At 34.4% G+C, this 22,439-nt stretch overlaps 1 protein-coding gene across 2 annotated transcripts in view; it reads right to left on the minus strand.

Annotated features, from left to right (window-relative positions):
- Nucleotides 1-1,592: 1,592 nt before the first annotated feature.
- Nucleotides 1,593-22,439, minus strand: part of Lmln (leishmanolysin like peptidase) — an 81,022-nt gene continuing 60,175 nt past the window's right edge. Inside the window, exons 13-17 of one of the 2 annotated variants that reach the window (XM_026396132.2) lie at nucleotides 21,470-21,602; nucleotides 20,105-20,264; nucleotides 16,629-16,759; nucleotides 9,330-9,540; nucleotides 1,593-5,049 (exon numbers count right to left, since the gene is read on the minus strand). In XM_026396132.2, the coding sequence (XP_026251917.2) occupies nucleotides 4,949-5,049; nucleotides 9,330-9,540; nucleotides 16,629-16,759; nucleotides 20,105-20,264; nucleotides 21,470-21,602 (736 nt within the window). In that variant the 3' untranslated portion in view covers nucleotides 1,593-4,948. The remainder of the gene's footprint in view (nucleotides 5,050-9,329; nucleotides 9,541-16,628; nucleotides 16,760-20,104; nucleotides 20,265-21,469; nucleotides 21,603-22,439) is intronic. The other variant, XM_077794866.1, reaches the window with a different exon arrangement.

The following is a 22,439-nucleotide window of genomic DNA, read 5'->3' on the forward strand; positions in this document are numbered from 1 at the left end:
ACATAACTGGAATTCCTAAAGAGGATAACTGAAAACAAACAGATAAAATTAAAAAAAAACCACTGAAATGAAAGATTTTTTTTTTTTAAACCGGGGATTGAACCATTGAGCGACATCCCCAGAACTCCCCACCTTTTTTTTTTTTTTTTTTTTTTTTTTAGTATCCGGTGATCCCGTCAGCTTTTTTTTTTTAATTTGCTCTTTTTAGTTATATATGATGTAGAATGTATTTTTGACATCATACATACATGGAGTATAACTTCCCATTCTTGTGGTTGTACATGCTGTAGTCATTATTTACATATGAACATAGGAAAGCTATGTCCTATTCATTCCACTGTCTTTCTCATCCCAACCCTCCCTCCCTTCCCCGTTTTCCCCTGTCCAATCCGGTGAACCTTCTGTCTCAGCTTTCTGGGTCACTGAGATTATAAGCATGTGTCACCATGCCCAGCCTGTTCAATTTATTTTTAACTTTAAAAAATTAACTTCTGAGCTAGGTGTGGTGGCACACACCTGTAATTCCAGCAACTTAGGTTGAGACAGAAGGATCCACAAGTTTAAGGCCAGGCTTATCAACTTTTGGGATAACCTGTCTCAAAACACAAAATAAAAAGGTCTGGGGTGTAACTCAGTGGTAGCTACTCCCTGGATTTAATTCCTAGCGGGGTTGGGGAGCAGAGGAGGGATTTGATTTAAATAAACTCCCATTTCAAAAAAATCTAGTGGAGAGATTATGAACAAAAGACCAATCTAAAGAAGCTATATTCTATGTCTACAACAAAACTTAAAGTAAACAAGGTAACACATGTACACAGCTTTATCTTCCATATGCCGAACAAATAACACTGGATTTATTCAGCTGCATTAAATAGTTAATTGTATATAGTTTTAGCTATTTATATGGAATATTTAAAACTCCTAAAATCTATAGGTTATGAAATTCCCATAAAGATCTAGGTTCAACAATTAGGTCACATAGCTATCAATTCCACAAAATGCTTGAGTCTGTGTCACAGGCAGAATAGTTCTGTGTGTACATTGGAAAGGCACGCCTGGGGGACTTTCTCTCTCACTACATTCAGGTTATGAGGAAGAACTAACTCCATGACGATAGTCACAGTCTATCTGATGCCACCATGTAAACGAGGTACTTTAGTGCTCCAGGTGGTCCCGTAATGAAACTCCTGGCCTGCAGCATGGAACAAACTGTTCTGTGCATTGGTTTGGTCTGCTCTCTCCTGCTTAATTATTTGAGGGCTAGTCCCTATAGCTTTGCATAAGATCTGTCCCCATTCTGTAAAGACAATATTACTCAAATTAAGGTAAAAACTGAACTTTATTTTGTAATAACTCTTCTTCAAATAAAGGAGCATAACTATGTTTTTATTCCTCATTCAGGTTTTAAAAAATTGATGGTAATAAGACAAGATACAAATTAGTTTCCATTTTTTATTAAAATTGTTTTTTTTTTCCTAAGGAATATATTACACTTAAGGTTCATTACTATAAATAAAGAATAATTTTCAAATCTTCTATTTTACTTATTAAAAGTGTAAACATAAAAGAAAATAATTCAACACTACCTCCCGTCCCCCCCGACCCAATATACATTAAAAAAAAATTCTTCTTTTCAGGAAAGTTCTCTCTTCAGAATGAAAACTATAGACTATCAAAATATGTTCACCCTCCTGGACTGCAAGGTCATGGCGGGAATGACCAGTGTCCATTATGAAATAGGGCTGTGGGGCTGGGACTTAAGTCCGTCTCCTTCTTTGGGGATTGTCACTCAACTGCCCTCAGAGACAGATTCTTCTCTGTCCAACAGGTGTCCAAAGACATGGACAGCAGTAAGGCATTGAGCAAAGACTCTGTGATGAGCACAACATGAAGGCTGCACACTCCAGGAGGTGGATCAGAGCCAGTGGTGACAAGCAATGTGGCTGAGAATTAGTCATAGAATATTACAGCTGGAAGGATTCTGAGAAATCATCTAGTTGTTTTTTAGATGGCCTCAAACAGTAAGTCTTCTCACACTGAAAAGCACATCAATAAAATTTTATGGAATACTCTGATAATATCTATTTATGTATCTTCCTAAAACTATTTAAACATCGAAAAATTAGGTTTCAACTTTAAATATTGATAAACTAAGCCAAAATACACTGAAAACTTATGTTAACCATATTTTAACATTTTTAGAATATCCATTTTGTCTTAACAAAAATAAATATCTTATAGGAAAAAGGTAAGGTTTGCCAATTTTAAGAAAAAAGCAAGGAAAAAGAATGTTTTCTGAGAAAATACCAGAGAGAACTACATTATGACTACCTAACTGCTTGCCAGTTTCTTTAAAGCTGTCAGCTCAAGGCTACTGACATGGCTTTTATTTCCTTCCTGTAAATTCTGGTCTTCAAAACCTGAGACAAATTCTTATGATATTTTTGATAACTGGGACCTTAAAACAATCAAAATGAATCTAAGTTTGAACTGAAAACCGAGGTAGTCAATTTTTATAAGCACTTGACCTTTTTTGAATTGGGAGGGGACTCTAGTTCATTGTCCCCAAATTAGCAGCTCTGCATTCTTCTTCCCTGCTCCACTTAACTTCTACCCCAGCTGCAGTCCACTCCATCTCTCTGACAGAGGGAACTGGTTTTGTTTTTCCTAACATGAAGGGCCTAACCACCACAGAATACCAGCATGTATGCAATTTCAAATTCTTCAGTTCACAGCTGAATTTTAGACTAATATTTCTGCATTGTCTCAGATTTTAAAAGTTTTTTGCTTCAAAATTGTCATATTCTAAGAGACTAAAATGTGTCTCTTAAAATTTCTTACAGGTTCAGTGTCCTTCTAAGTCCTGCTAAGTACACTATGCAGAATCAGTTATAAACAACCTTGATTAAGCTTTACTGAAGAGAAAGGGAAACATCAATGCAGTTAGTTACCTTCAGGAACTCACAATTTCTTAATCTCATACTCCATCACATTTCATGTTTGTGCAGAGAAAACATTGGGCCACCAGATTCCAAGCTTAATAAATATATATACAAAAAATGTCATCCATAATATTTTCTTCATAAAGTCATCAGTGCAAATATAATTATATCAAAAAATAAAGCAAAGATATATTTCAAGTATAAAAAGCACCATGCTTGGAAACAATACTACCTAATGGCATTACTGCACAACAGTCAAAATATAGTTAAACCTAACACTGTGATTCTCAAATATATTATTAATCCATTTGATTTTTTGGTGAAGTTCTTTATACAACTTTGTGGGGTGATACATAATCATAATAGGTATGTAAGTTTAGATAATTATACATTTATTTAAAAATATACTCTACTTTTCTCTCACCTTGCATAATTTAATGGATGTATAATACTGAGTGTTGTCCAGCAGACCACTCTTTCTCTTAAACTGAAATTAACTATGTTTGGGGCAGCTTTCACAATGACAAATACCACAAATACCTCCAATTTATATCTCATGCAAACATATACTTTAGATTTATGTATTTTAAAAAGTAACTTTCCTTTATGTGGGACTGCCAAAACAGTAGTTATGCTGCTTTGCTCATTTAGCACAATTTCTAAACAAGCTTCCTTCAAGGGTTGAATTTTTCATGCTACAGAACTTATTAGCTTTAGAGAGAAAAACTGGGCATCGCCTCTCATTAAAGAAATTTCAAAGAGGAATCGCTAAATGGGGTTGGTGCTCTGGTACCACAGTAGAATTATTTCACAAAATCTATGTGGTAAGAGAGTTATCAAAAGCAGAGGTAAAAGATACAGTTTTCATCTTATTCATAAAAAATTTTTCAGGTATTCTAAATTCTTCCCGAACAATTTTAGTCCACTAAAAATAACCACATACATGTTTATAACACAATTTCTTTTCATCTACATTGTTCAAAAGGGATAAAATAAATAGTTTTGCTTCATTGGATTACAGTTGTCATAATACCTGAAAAATGTACAACAATTTTTTCTTCTGGTTGCACATCTTCAACGTTTTTGCAGGGTAGTTTTACTCTCTCTGCTTCCACATTTTTTGGAGTCATTATTAAGTTAATGGACAATAAAATGGAAGCTGAGCACTGAAGATCGGTGAGTAGACAGGGTTAACGATACACTGATAACAGTTCAGTAGTAGATTGCTACACAGCTGGCAAAAAAGGCAAGCGAAATGAAATCACAAGACTTAGTAAAACAGTTTAAAACTCTTCAGGACAAACAATGAGAACAATGATACAAATGTACTATGGACAAGTGGGGCATGATGGCACAAGCCTCTATCCCAGCTACTTGGGAAGTTGAGGCAGGAAGATTGCCAGCTAAAAGCCAGCCTGGGCAACATACTGAGACCTTGTCTTGAAACCAAAATCAAATCAAACTAAACTAAGCCCAAATAAAAGTACAGCCATCAAATTTAAAATAAGTGTAATAGTGATATAGAAATTTTAATTCATTATTTTCTGTAAATTAAAGGGCAACTGATACTTCTGAGGGCAAGATCCACAACTTACAATTTTGTAATAATTGGCTATTATTTGTTACTGTGGTGTCCATGATGAACTTGCTTATCATTTTAGATTAATGAAAATGCTGAGGTATGTAATCACTCTGGGAATTTCACCAATTATCCTGTTTTCAAAAGAAAACTTCAGGGAGATTATGTATCTTGAAGTACAAGATGTGGTGACTTGTAATTCCTTCTCCTTCTCCAATCTTTGAGGTGGCTGGGTAGTTGATAAGGAGCGACTGCTGTGAAGTTTTGATTCAAGGTCCATCGTAGTCAACAGGCCCAAGCCTGTGTCAGGAATGCCACTTCTACCATTGCACAGGTTCACGCTTGCCCAGATTTTGTGCTTTGTTCACAGGAATATGAGATAAAGGAGTTGAGAATTCACTTTTCTTCAAATTTCACTTTTCCATTCCTAGTGCCATACACAGAGAAGAAATCCAGCCAGCAAAGGAAACAGATTGCCTAGCAGAAGCCAGAGGGTGACCACCAGGCTGGAGGAGCAGGAACAGAGATCTAGAGTTGAAAACAAGAAGTTGACTTTCCATAACCATTTTTGTGATTAAATTATACCAATTAAATATTGACAGATGCGTAGAGGTGAGTAAGAATCATCTTAGCAGAATAGAGTGACTTCCTGGCCAGGAATGGTGGTGCACACCTGAAATTCCAGCAGTTCAGGAGGCTGAGGCAGGAGGACTGCAAGTTCAAAGTTAGCTTCAGAACTTAGTGAGTCCCTGAGCAACTTAGCATTACCCTGTCTCAAAATAAAAAATAAAAAGTTCTGGGAATGTGGTTCAGTGGTTAAATGCTCCTGGGTTCAATTCCTAGTACTAATAAAATAAACAAAAAATTTTAAAAAGAGTGACTTCCTGAAACCCCAACACACAGTTATTGTTTTTTAATATTATAAAAGAATAGAATATACACACAAAGGAAGAAAAGATAACTACCAAGTCAAGGTAATAATAAAATGGCACCCATGAAAAGAAAGAAGTGTCTTAGGGTGGTAACCAACAAAGGTAAAGATGGTATGTGAACTTGGTTATTCTGTGATGGATGAAGAACTTTCTCTCCTTTTTTTTTTTTTTTTAGTACTGGGGATTGAATCCAGGAGTGCTCTATCACTGAGCTACCTCCTCAACCCTTTTTATTTTTAAGACAGTTCTCAAGTTGCCAAGGCTGACCTTGAACTTGCAATCCTCTTGCCTTAGCCTTCTGAGTTGTTGGGATTACAGAGATATGTCGCTGTGCTGAGAAAGAAGTCTTTTCTTTTATCCTTACTTGTCCCTTATAAGTAGGGTGACCATATAATTTATTATTCCAAACCAGTACAGTTCAAGAATAGAAGACAGCACTGTTAATAATTACAGGAGGGGAGACATGAGGCCTACCCCAATTTCTAGAAATCTCCCCATTCATCCATATCATGCAAGGTTTGATTTGGAAAAAGCAGATGATGGGCTTTGGGCACTAGGAATATATTTTAAATTATTCATGAGCTGTTCTCAAGGCTAAAATGCTTCCCTAAATAATTCTCATAATGAAAATATTTTTATTGCAGTTGAGACAAGGCCAACATAACCTTAATTTATGATGAGTTTTTATTTTTATATTTTGAACAATAAAGATCTTATATGGGAATTTTGAAGTTGTCATCAGAATGTCCACAATTCAAGTAGAGATAAAAGAAGTGTGAATTACAGAACTTGAAGAATTGTGGGCTGATAGGATAACTGTGAGTCAAGCATCAGTTTTTTAAAAAAGTTCTCTTGTAGGTAAATCTTGACTCAAGTCAAGAGATGGGCAGTGGAAAAAATTACAGATGGGTCTTCAAAGAACCACTAAGTTCAAGTCTAAATTGCTTAAAAGGTAACAAAAATAGAAGTGATCTTCAGTTACAGATGAACAGAATGATAATTATCAAGGCATGAGACCACTCTTTGAGCATCTATTTTAGTGTTGAGTATCATTTAAAAAATTGTCTCATGGCATGTTACGTAGGCAACCTATGGGAAATTTCCATTCTTTCCCAATGGAATCACCATGTAATTGTTATAAATGTAATTGTATACAAATCCATACTTTGAGAAGTCCACTTAATAGAAAATAGTGCTTCTCAAAGTATGGTCCCTAGACAAATATCAGCATCACCTAGGACCTTATTAAAAATGCAAATTCTTCGTGTTTTAACATGGTTCTGATGCATGCTAAAGTTTGAGAACCTCTGACCTAGAGCTGTAAATGTCCACTATAGTAGTAGCCAGTACTTATATGTGCTATTAAAGTTAAATTAAAATCTTAGAGCTTGGTTGTACAGTTCAATGGTAGAGGACTTGCCCGGCATGCATGAGGCTTTGGGTTCAGTCCCCAGCACTGAACAATAAACAAACAAACAAATAAATAAATATTTAGTTCTGGTCATAGTATCCACATTGCACATGTTCAATAGTCACTTGTGGCCAATGACTATTATATTATTGAATTGGACAATGTGAATTACAGAATATTTCCGTTAACACAAATGTTCTGTTAGAAAAATTTCTGGCCTACTGCATCAGGTAGTGTGGAGTTGGCTGGAGTTACTTATAACACAGGTCTTTATCTCCTGATTTCATAATCAATAATGGAAACTGTCTTGAGCAATACAGAACAATTATTTAATTGCTTCAAGCATTTAGAAGTAATGAGTATGGAAAAGGAAGGAGAAAAGAAGATAAGTTTAACATTCTTTTTTTTTAGTTGTTGATGGACCTTTATTTCATTTATTTACTTATATGTGGTGCTAAGAATTGAACCCAGTGCCTTACACTTGCTAGGCAAGTGCTCTACCACTGAGCCACAACCCCAAGTTTAACATTCTTAAAAGACACTGCAACTGTAAGGAAGCTATGTGAACAAATCATTGAGAAAAACAACAACAACAATGACAAAAATCAGAAGAATTTGGGGAGAGAAATATCATTACACTTCCTCCAAAATATCAGCAGTTTTAATGTTTTAAAGTCACACTTAAAAAATACTTTAATTCAGAAGACAGATTAGGGATGACTGTTTAATAATTATTAATATTATTCATACAAGTACATTTCAAGTGTCAACATTTTTACAATTTGTTGGTCAACAAAAACTGTATTAAAGAGAAACAATCTACCTAAAAGAAATAGCATATGTAAAGTCTGTTCAGGTCCTTAGTTCATAGTTTAACATGTTCAGTTAAAGCTCTGTATGTGCTCTATTCACACATATTAGCAAATATGGGAGGATGTGTTATTCTAGAATTTCAACAGTGATTCTTACAAACTATAAAAGTAATGCTTAAAATTATCCATTCTTATAATATTTTTGCACATTTTTCAATATCAGTGTTAGTAATTTGAAGTTTACAATGTTTTTGAGCCTGCCTCCTATTGAACTGGCAAGTTAACATGAAAAGAAATAAGACCACAACACAAAGGCCTCAGAAAAAGGACTGAAAAAGAGGGAAGCAGGATAAAAAGTAGAGTGTAAAGTGCCAGCTGGTTGGAGTAGAGTGTAAAGTGCCATGATCAAGTGTTGTCCACCTCTTTTCAACAGACTCCCTAGTCTTTGTCATGCTCCTAGGTGGGAACTTTTCAAAGACCCTTGACTGGGTCTGGCTTTCTCCTCATTCCTACATATTCTTCTCCTGGATTCCAAAGAATTTGACCCCTAGCCAGCTGGAGTTAATGCTCCCTTTATTTCAACTCAAAGGCTAGTGGTCTGAATCCCTGCTTGTTTCTTTGACAATGAGATGGTAATAGTTTCTTACAATTAAATCTGGGATTAGGTCTGAGAACGAGAACTCATCAGAACTATCTATTTATGGATTTTAGCCAACGTAATTTAATAACAACTGTAAGAAATCTAAGTCTTCCAATCATCTCCACATCAAAAGTTAATTGAGCAGTTTATCACTATATTTACTGTATATTACATCAAAAGGTGTAAGGCTTTATAGAATTTCAAATAATTAATTGTGTGATTACTATTAGAACTGCAGAAAATTCAGCTAACTAAAATACTGTGGAAAAAAAGAATTTGAACCTGGCAGGCTTAGTAATTCTGTCTGCAAAGACAGTCTTTAGCTACTGTCTTGGAACTGCTGTCTTCTGGACTTCATCCTATGCACATTTTCCCTTTGCTAATTTTGTTTTACATCCTTTTGCTTGAACAAGGCTAAGCCTTAAGTATGACAAGTCCTGTGAGTCCTTCTATTGAGCCAACAGAACTAGAGGTGGTCTTGAAGACCCTCAACGTAAGTACTAATCTCCCCAAACTCACCCTCTGCTACAGCCCCTAGGACTTGGAAAAGAAAGGAAGTTAATCCTAGAGGTGGAAAAACTTTCACGTGTAAACTGAATGTAGCCCTGTATTTTCAACCACAGCACAGAAGAGACAAAGGGTTGTGAGTGCAGTTTCATTTTTAAATCTATGTGCTGCCATAGATTTACTCATAGTTCATTTAAGCCACAATTTTAATTGAGAATTCATGAATTCTGTTCTTATAATCTTAGTGATGGGTTGTGAGCCTCAGTATGAACAATTGATAATGAGGAAGGCATTCTTCTCAAGTCAGATTTTTCCATCCTCCTTCTAGCTCTAAAGAACTGTCTCCTTACTACTTTAGAGTTCTATAATGGCAGGAAGAAGGATTTCGCTACAAGCTGCAACCAGGAGAGAAACAACTCAACTTGCTCCAGGCTCTTATAAAGGTAATTTCAACACTGTGTTACTCATTACTTTCCCTCTTAGTTCCAACCACAAAGAGTACTCACCCAGTGGAAGAGCTCGAGTCAGGTTAGCCACTGGGGGATCTGTCTCTGGAGGACACTGCTCACAGAAATCCCAGCATGATGGACAGAGCAGGTTTCCCTCATGAATCCAACCATTCATCTGAATACTGACAGGGAGGACCTGTCCAGCCCGGCTGCATAAATATGAAGTATCTTGGACCCAAACCGTTAGACCTTGAAGAGAACAAGAAATCTTCCAATAGGGAGGAAAAAAAAATCAGATCAGTAAGATTCTAGGATATGAGATTTCTCCTTTAATTGCAGAAAATATACTAAAATTCACTAGAAATATTGGCTATAAAGCACAATTTGGCATTGAGCATATTTTTATTATATATATATATATATTTTTTTTTTTAACTGTAGTTGAACACAATACCTTTATTTATTTATTTTTATGTGGTGCTGAGGATTGAACCCAGGGCCTCACCCATGCTAGAGGAGCACTCTACCGCTGAGCCACAACCCCAGCCCCCCCAGCATACTTTTAACTCATAGTTTCTAAAAGATTTTCACTATAGTGGTGTGTGTGTGTGATTGAGTGTATGTATGTTAAAAAAAAAATAATATATATATATATATATATATATATATATATTTGTTGATGGATCTTTATTTTATTTGCTTATTTATTTGTGGTGCTGGGAATTGAACCCAATGCCTCACAAGCACAAGGCAAATGCTCTACCCCTGAGCCACAACCCCAGCCCCTATGGTAGTATTTCTTTTTTTTTTTTTTTTTTTTTTAAAGAGAGAGTGAGAGAGGAGAGAGGAGAGAGAGAGAGAGAATTTTTAATATTTATTTTTCAGTTCTTGGCAGACACAACATCTTTGTTGGTATGTGGTGCTGAGGATCGAACCCGGGTCGCACGCATACCAGGCGAGCGCGCTACCGCTTGAGCCACATCCCCAGCCCTATGGTAGTATTTCTTAAACTCTCAGTTCAGCAACTGGAATTCACAGACCCTGAAGCCAACTTATAAAGAATAATATTTCTATATTTTTCAGCATCCTTCAGCCTAAATCTCTGTGAAATAGCCATCAACCATTTCACCTCTCTCCACAAGTCAGGAGATTTTGTAAGTCAAATTTTATTAGTTATCTAAATCATTAAAATAATATATATTCACTGTAAAGCAAAAAAGCATACAATATAGAAATGTACATAGAGAAAGTTCTTCATTCTTTCTTCCTACCCCAGATCTTCTGCTCAGAGATACAAAGTCATGGTGATTTTATCCAGATTGGTAACATCTTTTTTTTTTTTTTTTTTTTTTTTAAAGGTACTAGGGATTGATTCCCAGGGAGCTTTATCACTGAGCTACTCCCCAGCCCTTTTTAAGTTTTTATTTTGAGACAGGGTCTTGCTGAGTTGCTGATGCTGGCTTTGAATTTGGGATCCTCCTGCCTCAGCCTCATGAGTAGCTGGGATTACAGGTATGTGCCACTGTATCTAGTTAGACTAGTAACATCTTGAAAGGCAAGATTCAAATCTCAACTGCAGGGGTAACTAATGTTAAAAAACAAACACATTAAAGACAACTTTCAAAACATTTAAAAATCACTGTGTCTTCTTCAAAGTCGTTTCCTACAAAGACTTTATGTTAATTTCAAATATGCTACTTCACACTGAATATTTCTGGAACTTCTTTCTTGGAACTACCTTCAATGTCAGTGAATGCTTCTGAATGTGTCGGAGGGCAACAAATTTTTACTTGCCAAAGTAGATGCAATTTATGGAAATAGCCCAAAGCTGCCCAGAACCAAGTCTGATAAATGTAGCTGTCTAAACTAGTTAACATAAGATTTAACATAGGGGTAATAGAAAACATTAAAGTTTATTTTCTTAGTTATTAAACTACTTCAAATGGCAATTTCAAAAGAAGAATTACAAAAGTACATTTGAACAATGAGTCATTTAAAAAATAACTCTATCATTAGTGAAGTTGAAATATAAGACTAATTTGGAAATTTGTTACAATAAGTACAAAAAACAAACTACAAAGTGACCTTTTCCCTAAGTCCTGTCACTCAATAGTGCAAAGTAATCATTATTTTAAGCAAGAATTGATTGAGCATTATGCTTGGTGCTGAAAAGAATACCAAAGAAGTCCATGATACAGTGTCAGCCTTCTTGAACCTTTAACTTCTTGAACCTTTAACTGAGATAAAAGATATAACATATAACTGGGCTGGGGTTGTGGCTCAGCTGTAGAGTGCTTGCCTGGCACGTGCAAGGTGCTGGGTTCGATCCTCAGCACCACATTAAAAAAAAATAAGTACATAAAATAAAGATATTTTTTTAAAAAGACTATGATTAAGAATTGAAAATGGTAAAAACAATAGCAACAAATATTAGAAATTTTCATGTTAAAAAAAGCATTTATACCCTAAGATGGACATGGGATTCATTCATTTGTTTGTTTTGGTACTGGGAATTGAACCCGGGGTGCTTTACCACTGAGCTACATCCCCAGTCCTTTTTATTTATTTATTTATTTAAAAAATTTGAGAAAGGGTCTTGCTAAGTTGCGGAGGCTGGCCTTGAACTTGAGGTACTCCTGTCTCAGCTTCCTTAGTCACTGGGATCACAAGTGTGTACCACTACACCCAGCAAGGATTTGGAGCAGAGTAAGGTACATATAGATGTTACAGTTTGGGAAGAAGATGAGAATTAGATGAGTGTTGATGGGAAAACTCCCTTGATGAAGCTAATTCTGGGAATTAAGTGTTAGCAGACAAAGTAGATGTACAAGAAGTACAAGTAGAAGACTTAATAGACTCAAGCAAGCTGAATCAAAATCCAGCAGCAAGGAAACCCAAGAAGCAACATGATGGAATTTGAAGAATACAGGAAGGCCTGGAATTGCTGGCACCAGAAATCAAGAAGTATAGGCTACAGTTAGAGAGATTAAAGTTTATTTTATTAAGAGTTAGGTCTATTTATGGTGTTCTTAAACAGCCTGTATATATTGAAGAACAACTGAAAAGCAATTTGGAAACTCTGAGTATGTACATAAGGCCTCTGACCACTACCTTCACTACAATTTTAACTCTTTAAAAAAGTAAAGAGTTAAAAAAAGAATTTACCAGCTTCCAGAGGGGAAAGAAAAAAAGATTATATACATTAAAAAAAACCACAGTGATATTGAGAGCCAAAATGCAAAGGAAAAATTCCTTCAGAATTATGATGGACAATGATTTTCAAAAAGAAAACTATGCCCAAACTACTGAAGAATAGTAGAATATGCCACCCCCAAATATGCCATTTTGGCATAACAATTATTTAGAGCTAAAGGCACTTGAAAAACAGCAGAACAAGGAAAGTGTTCTGACTCTCCCTCTCTTCTTGAAAGTAGGAGATAAAAATCCCACATCAAAGATGTCCTCCCTGGGGCTGGGGTTATGGCTCAGGCGTAGCTACATGCCTGCCTAGCATGCGTGAGGCACTGGGTTCGAATAAAGATCCATCAACAGCAAAAAAATATTTTTTTAAAAAAAGATGTCTTCCTTATTCCAGGAAAAAAGAAACATCACTGGAGACAGGGAGTCAAAGTTGAGCAAATTTTAGTACAAACAAATGCTATTAAAATAATTCTCATCTTCTTTAGCCTCCCCATATCTTTTACTTTTTTTTTCCATAATTGCTTCTCTTTGTTTAACCTAGTAAAAAAGCATCTAGATTTTACCACTTCTTTCATATAAAACTTTTATTAAATAAACACATATGCTTTACTCCTGGAAATGTACCTTTTGCCAACTTAATCCTCAGGCCCAGCTTGAGTCTTGCCTACCCTACACTATCATCAGGTATAAGGGCAGGATAGTGATACTTTCATATGCTAGAGGTCTTAAAATTCTCCTCTCCCAGATACTCCTCAAAAATCCACCAGGGGATATGATCCATTAAAATGAAGGGAAAAAAAACTCTAGAAGTAAGGGAACCAATATAAGACAGGGACAGAGGCACCCCCAGGATGATCATGACTGGAGAAGGAAAGGGACAGTTATGTTATAAATTTAAAGGTTATCTTTATCCAGATTAGTGTAGATAAGAAAATCACCTATTTCTAAAGATTAAACTGATAGAATATCTAAAGCATCTGATTATATGAAACTAGATGAGTCCAAGGAAAAATGTTTGGAATTAAATTAGTGTTAAATAAAGAAAAACTGAATGAGAAAACAAGATATTAGTTATTAAATCCAGAGGGAAAATTTTGGGGGGAGAATAAGAGAAGTAATCATTGTAAAACACATGGCTTCACATTTACATAGTCATCTTAAGGTAAATATAATGAAAATATACCTATCCAAAATCACTACAGAGAAGACGGAGAACTAGGAAGCGAATGTAATATGAAGAAAAGGTGAAAGAGCTAAATACTACCAAATGAGCAGAGTGAGGAAAAGAAATACACTGTATTATTGTTATATAGAAGGCGGTCCTTGTTTATAAGAAATATGAATTAAAGTATTTAGGAGTGAAAGTATTTAGCAGGTAGCATGCCTGCAATTTTCATGAAATGACTCAGAAAAAATTTTTTTGTGCCATTCTGAGAGTTTTTCAATCAAAATAAATAAAAACAACAATCATGAAACCAATAAACAAAAAATGCCCCAAAGCCCCCCAACACAAAAGAGCTAATCAAACTGTTAATCATTAAGAAATCAAACACATTTTCCACATAAATAGTGCTAGTATTAAATTAGAAAAAATAACTGACAATATTTTGGTACAGTGAAAGTAGAGCCAATCTTTGCAGATGGCATGGTAAGTCTATATAATCCCTTCATAGTGGTTGAGATTTATAAATCATTAAAAGAGCTTAAAAAGGTCACCTTCCTATTATACTTGTCACTGTTCTTGCTTTGTCTCCTTCAGTATTCTCACTTATGGGAATTTATTTTAAAAATGTAAATATATTTATAAAAGCATTTTTATATGGTGAAAATGGAAATAAATTCAATATGTAAGAGAGTAACTTTCCTAATTATAATACTTTAAAATGATGCCATGTTCTATAGCCATAAACAACAATAAACATTATTAATGGAAAGGAAGAGGTACCCCCTATTAAAAGTACTAGAGCACTTGTTTAGCACACATGAGGACCTGGGTTCAATCCTAGTATTCACTGGGCCCCCCCCAGTATTAAGTGAAGCCAGTAAGACAAAATTACATACCATGATTTTAACTAAGTCAGAACTACATACTATTTTTTTTTTAATTAGAGCTTTATAGTTATACACAGTTGTTGGGTTCATTCCCAATAAACTCATACATGCATGAAAATCTACTTCAGTTCATGGTTCCGTCTTTTCCCTCCCATCTTCCCCCACTTATCCTTCTATTCTAATAGACTTTATTTAGCTCTCTATTAAATTGTATTTGATTGGTTCTTTACATAATCTTATCCTTCCCTCCCCCTTTCTTTCATTTCACTCTAGCTTCTACATATGAGAGTAAACATCCAACCTTGGAGTTTCTGAGTTTGACTAATTTAACATGATATTCTCCATATCCATCCATATACTTGCAAATGCCATAATTTCATTCTTTTAAATGACTGAGAAGAACTCCATTATATTTATATATGTACCACATTGTCTTAATCCACTCATCTATTGATTGGGTTGATTCCACAATTTAGCTATTTTGAATTGTGCTGCTGTAAACATTGATGTGGCTTTGTTGTTGTATTATGCCAACTTTAGATCTTTCGGGAAAATACCCAGGAATGGGATAGCTGAGTCACATGGTGATTCCATCCCTGTTTTTTTTTTTTTTTTTGAGGACCCTCAAAACTGTTTTCCAAAGTGGTTTATTAGTCTGCAGTCCCACCAACAATATGTTCAACAAAGTGTTCAATACATACATCTTTTTAAAATTGTTTTTAAGTTGTTGATAGGCCTTTATTTATTTATTTAATTTATCCACATGCTGTGCTGAGAACCAAACCCAGTGCCTCACACATGCCAGGCGAGTGCTCTACCGCTGAGCCCCAGCCCCAGCCCTCAATGCATACATCTTTAATGGGATTTATTAGAACATGATTCCTGGATTCCAGTTGTCACATTACAGCTAGAAAATATTTATTTCTAATTTTCTTTGTAAGACTTTAATGCTATATGAATTAAATGAAATTAAATAAAATATATATTACTAAAGCTGTTACCAAAAAAATTAAATTTCATAGTCAACTTTAAAAATAATTGCAAAATTCCTAGTTACAAAGGACCATCTAACTCTTGTAGTGGAAATGGCACAATGCTTATTCTTCAGTTCTCAGGATCACATTATCCTTCCTGATATGGAAAATTAAGTTGGATACCCCTAAGTTACAGAATTCCTGTATCTTGATCAGTTCTTAAAAAGGTGACAGTCAATCAATATCAGATATATAAATAATTGGGAAAGTAGTAGTTTGGCCATTTAGATTACTTTAAAATTTTTTTTCTTTTTTAAAATTTTTATTTATTTTTTTACTAATTAGTTATATATGACAGTAGAATGCACTGCCATTTGGCTTTCTAATCTCAGTTTTTTGTTTTCTTTGGAAGGCTGAGGATTAAACTCAAAGCCTATCTCATATTAGGTAAGTGCTCCACCAGTGAGCTATATAAAAAGCATGAACTATATAAAAAACTATTATTAATCAACAATTAGTTTTTTAATTCTTATAACTCATGCTTTCCTCAGACCTCTTGAAATAAAATTTTACATTTCTTCCAATATAAAACATTTGTTCAAGAACAAAATTTAATCTTTATCATTACTTCCTCATTATGCTCAGAAGCAAAAATATTATGAAACTTATTAATATATAGATATTTTACATATACATATGTATTCTTTTTTGATAGGGGGTTGTAGTAGGGATTGAACCCAGGGGGCACTCTGCACTAAGCCACATCCCCCTTCAATTTTTTATTTTGAGACAGGGTCTTGCTAAGTTATCAAGGCTGGCCTTGAACTTGTGATCCTCCTGCCTCAGCCTCCTCAATCTTTGGGATTACAGGCATGAACCATTGCACGTGGCTGCAATTATATCTACTGTTAAACAAATGTAGAAAGGCAAATTCTTCCTCAAAGAAATAAAAATATTTTCACAAAACACAAGCACCAAACTAATAATTACATAAATAATCAAAATAAGCTAAATTATCCATCAGTAAATTATGTATCTAAAAATGCATAAAATATAATTTCAAATATAAAAGACCACAAGATAAAAATTATATAATATTTAGCATAATTATTAAAAACATGTACTTTACCTGATAACATCCACTTCCCCAGTCTGGGTAACTCAGCTTCCTCTCACACTTTTCCATGACAAATGCCGACTTCTGGATTAGACAAACTGAATGGGGTCCATACTTTTCGGCACCATAGTTTTTAAAAATTTCTGAAGCAAACCAGGAGTCTCAAATTAGATTTTTTAATACAAAGAATAAGAAATTGAAGCATTCTATTTTATAATTAAAAGCTGCTTTAAGAAAATCAAACCTTTTATTTATTTTATTTTTATTTATTTATTTATTTATTTTTTAAGAAAGAGAGCAGGGGAAGGAGGAAGGAAGGAAGAAAATCTTTTTTTTTTTTTTTAAAGATAATGGGAGAGAGAGAGAGAGAGAGAGAGAGAGAGAGAGAGAGAATTTTTTTTTTAATATTTATTTTTTAGTTCTTGGCGGACACAACATCTTTGTATGTGGTGCTGAGGATCGAACCCGGGCCGCATGCATGCCAGGCGAGGGCGCTACCGCTTGAGCCACATACCCAGCCCCTATTTTATTTTTTTAGATATTTATTTTTTAGTTGTAGTTGGACACAACACCTTTATTTCACTTATTTATTTATTTTTTATGGGGTCCTAAGGATCGAACCCAGGGTCTCGCACGTGCGAGGCGAGCGCTCTACCGCTGCCACAACCCCAGCTCCAAATCAAACTTTTTAAATGGACATTTTAAATAAAAATTTAAAATAAATAGGATTTTAAATTCAAAATGAATTGTCATAAAGGAACTAGCATGGTAGAATTACTATATATCAGAAATAAGAGAATAAAAGTAGGCTGAAAGTATCTAGGTTAAATATACTAAGGACTTGACACTAAGAATCATTAAATGATTAGATACCAAAATAAGAACTACAGAATGTAAATGGGAGACTATTAGAGAAAAATAAGTGGAAAGGGGTTGTGGCTCAGTGGTAGACCACTTGCCTATCATGTGTGAGGCACTGGGTTACCACATAAAAATAAATAAATAAAATAAAGGCATCGTGTCCATCTACAACTAAATATATACATACATACGTGTGTGTAAAAATATATATACATACATATAAAAAGAAGGAGACAGGCAAAGGGTATAATGGGGGATTGAAAATTATCAAAGTATATTGTATGCATGTACAAATATGCCACAAACAAAACCCATCATTCTGTATAATTAATGTGTGCCAATAAAACAAACAAACAAAAAAAAAGAATCACTGGCCTAAGTAAGGAGTTATATCCAAGTGACTCATGACAGGATGAGGCCAAATGATTTATATAATGAAGGGTTTTTTGGGTTTTGCAGCTTTTTTTAAAAAAAACTTCAATTTGTGCCACCTCTGGTAAAGTCATAAATAACATGCTGATCTATCTAGTCTCATTCTAAACATACACATGCAGAGGTACAGTACCGAATGAACCTAATGGGCAAACCCTAGTAATAGTGTACTCTCTTTATACAAGCTTCATTTTTTTAAAGTAGAGAGTTCAAGTAGTCCATTTTGAAATAAATTTTTTATGTCAGTTTTTTAAAAATATTAATTATATGAGCTAAGAAATAAAATACAAAGCAGAACTCTATATTTCTTTTATTTATGAGTTTCAAAGTCTTCAAAAAGCATAGTGGTGTTCCATGTCTCTAATCCCAGATACTCAGGAGACTGAGGTAGGAGGATTGCAAGTTTGAGGCCAGACTTGGCAACTTGGAGAGACCTTTTTTAAAAAAATCTTTTTAGTTATAGGTGAACACAATATCTTTATTTTATTTATTAATTTTTATGTGGTGCTGAGGCTAGAACCCAGTGTCTCACACATGCTAGGTAAGCACTCTACCATTGGGCCACAACCTGGCCCCTGGAGAGACCTTTTATAAAAAACAAAAATAACGCTAAAATATATAAATAAATCAAAAGGGTTGTGTTGTAGCTTAGTAGTAGAACACCCCTGGAATTACCAGTACCATTGAAAAAAACAAAAAACAAACAAAAAAAGCTTGTGATCAGTAAGCAAAATAGGGTTAAGCAAACCATAATCCTCAGCCCAAATCCTGAAACCCTCACACACTTAATATTGTTTATAAAATATATGTTTATATTATGTATAATATTGCTTACATATAATGTTGTTTACATATTAATTTTACACTGTAGAAGCACAGCACCTGCTACAGAGACCAGATGAATGGCAAAGCCTGAAATATTTATATTTTGCCCTTCACAAAGAAACGTTTGCCAACTCCAGCTCTAAAATGGTTATCTCTGGAAAACCCACAATTGACAGATCTGTGTATTTCTTTTGCTTTAACATGGGACTTCTGAGTAGTTATATTAAGTCTTCAGGACATGAATTAAATAGATGAGTGATGGGAAAACAAGACTGTAGAAATATAGTTAAACCTGTCAGGTTTCAGAATAATTTGTAAAAACATTGTAGAAATTTGAAGTTTAAATGACCAAATCTATAATAAAGGAGTGAATAGTGTTGGGAGTGGGGGAAGACAATGTTAAAAACTTTAAAAACACAGAGAAAAACTATTGCTTTTTATTAACATATCAGATGTGAGAATATTGTATGAGCTATAACTACTATTTCAAAATACTAGGAGCTGGGTTTGTGGATCAGCAGTAGAGTGCTTGCCTAGCACATGTGAGGCCTGGGTTCAATCCTCAGCACTATATTAAAATAAATAAAATAAAGGTATTAAAAAATACTAAATCACCATATAGTTTATTCCTTTGATGTCTTTTCAGCCTCCCAAGTTATTGGGATTACCGGCATGACTTTAGTAATATATCTTACAGGCCATGGGGCAACAGTATTATTTTGAGATCTACAGAATGACATGTTGTGTTACTTCTAAACTACATAAAATGCACACTTCCTATGAAAGAAAAAAAAATAGGTTACCTAAGGCATTTTAATAAAAACAACCTGATTCAAAAACAAAATGGTGGTGGGGGGGAAACCAACCCAATACCAGAGGGTCTTACACTGATATCAATTAACTATATTACTTGATGTCTGTTCATTCACCAATGAAATACAATAATATCTCTCTTATGTCTCTCATTAGGTTTTTAGAAAAATAAAAGGAAATGATACATAATGAAAAGTGCTTTATAAGTGAAAATTGCCACGAAGATGTAAGGTATTGCTAAAATGCAGTGTGTGCACATGAATTCATGTATCTAACAGATAACAATCCTCTTTATGAGCCAGCATAGTTCTATGCAATTATTATTTTATTTATATAATTCTCAAAACAATTCTATGAGTCAGGTATTATTATTCCCATTATACAGATGAAGAAACAGGCACAGGAAAGTTAAATGACTTTTCACTGATGAATAGCAGTGAAACTAAAACACAAACTCAGACAGGCTGGTTCCAGGATTGTGCCCTTCACCACTATTTTATTTTGCTGATACACGATCTTATTGTGTATTTAATACTTGATTTAACTAGACTACTAACCTGGTTGATTTTCTAATATTCTACAATCTGAGCTGCGTTGATATTCACCACTTAAATGCCAACTGAATTCCTGACTGAAAGGGCAATAGTCAGCAATTTCTACTGACCCACCATAATAAGGCAAATCTTCTGTAGGTATTCCACTGAGTTCATCAAAGTACTGCAAAAATTAAAAAATATTATAAGACAAGAGATTAAGAGTCATTCTGCATAATCAAAATAAAGTCCATAGGCTGGCTACTTATAACAACTCTCTAATGCTGTATAACACAAGATATTAGTGTAGTTTTTTTCATAAACTGCATAACACAAAGAAGATATAATATGCCATAGGAAGGGTATTTTGAAGTTGCTATTGTTTAAAAATAAGCAAGATAAATAAATTAATTCAACATCTCTTAGGAGGACAAACTTGATCAATGTTTTAAAAAAGAGAATTTGACAGCAAAAGGAAGAGCTTTAATAATTGAAAAAACATAAAACAAATGCATAGAATTAAGACACTTTAAATATAAAGTGTCAGGTGATGTACACACCTATAGTCCTATCTATTGGGGAGGCTGAGACAGGAGGATTGCTTAAACCCAAGAGTTCAAGACTAACCTGGGCAATATAGTGTGACCCTGTTGCAAAGACAAACAAATAAAATGTACAGGTGTTTTTAGGAGGCTTAACTGATGTGCTGTTTTGAAAAAATAAAAATTGAGAAAATAAATTAAATATATAAAAAAAACTCTGAATACCAAAGAAGAAGGTATCAGATAAGCCTAACTATTTCACATTTTACATTTTACAACAACTTATGAGTTATAAAGCTATGCTTAGGAATACAGTTACCATGTCAGGTGCAGTAGCACACACCTGTAATCCCAGTGGCTTAGGAGGCTGAGGCAGAAGGATCCCAAGTGCAAAGCCAGCCTCAGCAAAGGCGAGATGCTAAGCAACTCAGTGAGACCCTGTCTCTACATAAAATACAAATAGGGCTGGGGATGTGGATGTGGGGGTGGCACGCAGTGAGTGATTGAGTGTCCCTGAGTTCACATCCTGGTACCAAAAAAAAAAAAAAAAAAAAAAATACAGTTGCCATCTTATGGTGTCTGAAGCACTCAGTGTGGTCATAAATATATGTAGGAAGCTCAAAATTAGCAGCTATCATTTAAAATTAGCTTCTGAGACATCATTTCTGATTTAAGATTACTCTGAAAATGGCAGGTAGAGCAAAATTGCTGAAGCTACCTCCAGAGTCCCTGGGATTATAGGCATGTGCCATAGCACTTGGCTTTGGGGAATTTACTCTCTGAAGTCAAAATGGAGATGACTTCTTAAAAATATGATTCCTAAAATTGTGCTGAAAACATGTGTTACCTGATATTCTGGTGGCAAAGGTTTAGGAAACTTCTGCAAATTACACACTGCAACTGCTCTCTGGTCTTGTCTGCAAGTTAATTGCAATGGATTACTTCTGAGCGTGTCACAGTACGGGCTCAGCACCTGCCTTCTGTACACAAAAATAAGCACCATATCATCAAATAAAAAAAATAATTAGAAGTCTATTATAGAGCTTGTCCATGCTAGATAAATTCTAACATTGTTGTACTGTTACTAAATGAAATCCTATTTATCTTTTTTCCTGTTTTCTGCATATCAGCTTTGTGTTTTTAATGCCAATACATGAAATTCTAGATGCTGGTCTAAAAATCAAATAATCATAATTAACAAATGGAGTCTCAGAAAGAAATGGTAGTCATATCCCCTCTGCTCTGCAGCTACAAAGAGTGCAATCTTTTCCTATGTCAAAATCTATTTTAAAGAATTTTGACAAATTGTTAAACTGAAAATATTCAAAAGACAATTTTATATTCTTGTGCAAAATGAAGATTGTGAGAATATTCCTAAATTTTACCAATTTGTCCTAATCCCTGTTAAACTGATTCCTGGAAGGACAATTTGATAAAAGTAGTCTTATAAATTCTCAAATGATATCAGAATCTGTAGCATTGTCTTGTAAAACTAACCTTCAAACAAACCTGTAATCTGACCATTCATCAAATTGGCAATTTATAATACAAAATTATATAAATGAGATCTCAGTATTCCATAGAAATTCTGGTAAGATGTATCCACAGAATTATACTAGGATTTTAACATTTTTATTCTGGTATTTTTATTCTCCCACATGTCTCCTAAGGAAAAAAAAAAAAAGCTAAGCCAGATTTCTTATTTGAAGGAAGATTGGTACTTTTCTCATTTAAGTCAGCATAACCTTTGAGTTCTATACCCAGCATTGCAAAACAAACAAGCAAACAAACATTAACATAACATCTTTAGGGAATTA

Source organism: Urocitellus parryii, chromosome 2, assembly GCF_045843805.1.
Source record: "Urocitellus parryii isolate mUroPar1 chromosome 2, mUroPar1.hap1, whole genome shotgun sequence".
Taxonomy (NCBI): domain Eukaryota; kingdom Metazoa; phylum Chordata; class Mammalia; order Rodentia; family Sciuridae; genus Urocitellus; species Urocitellus parryii.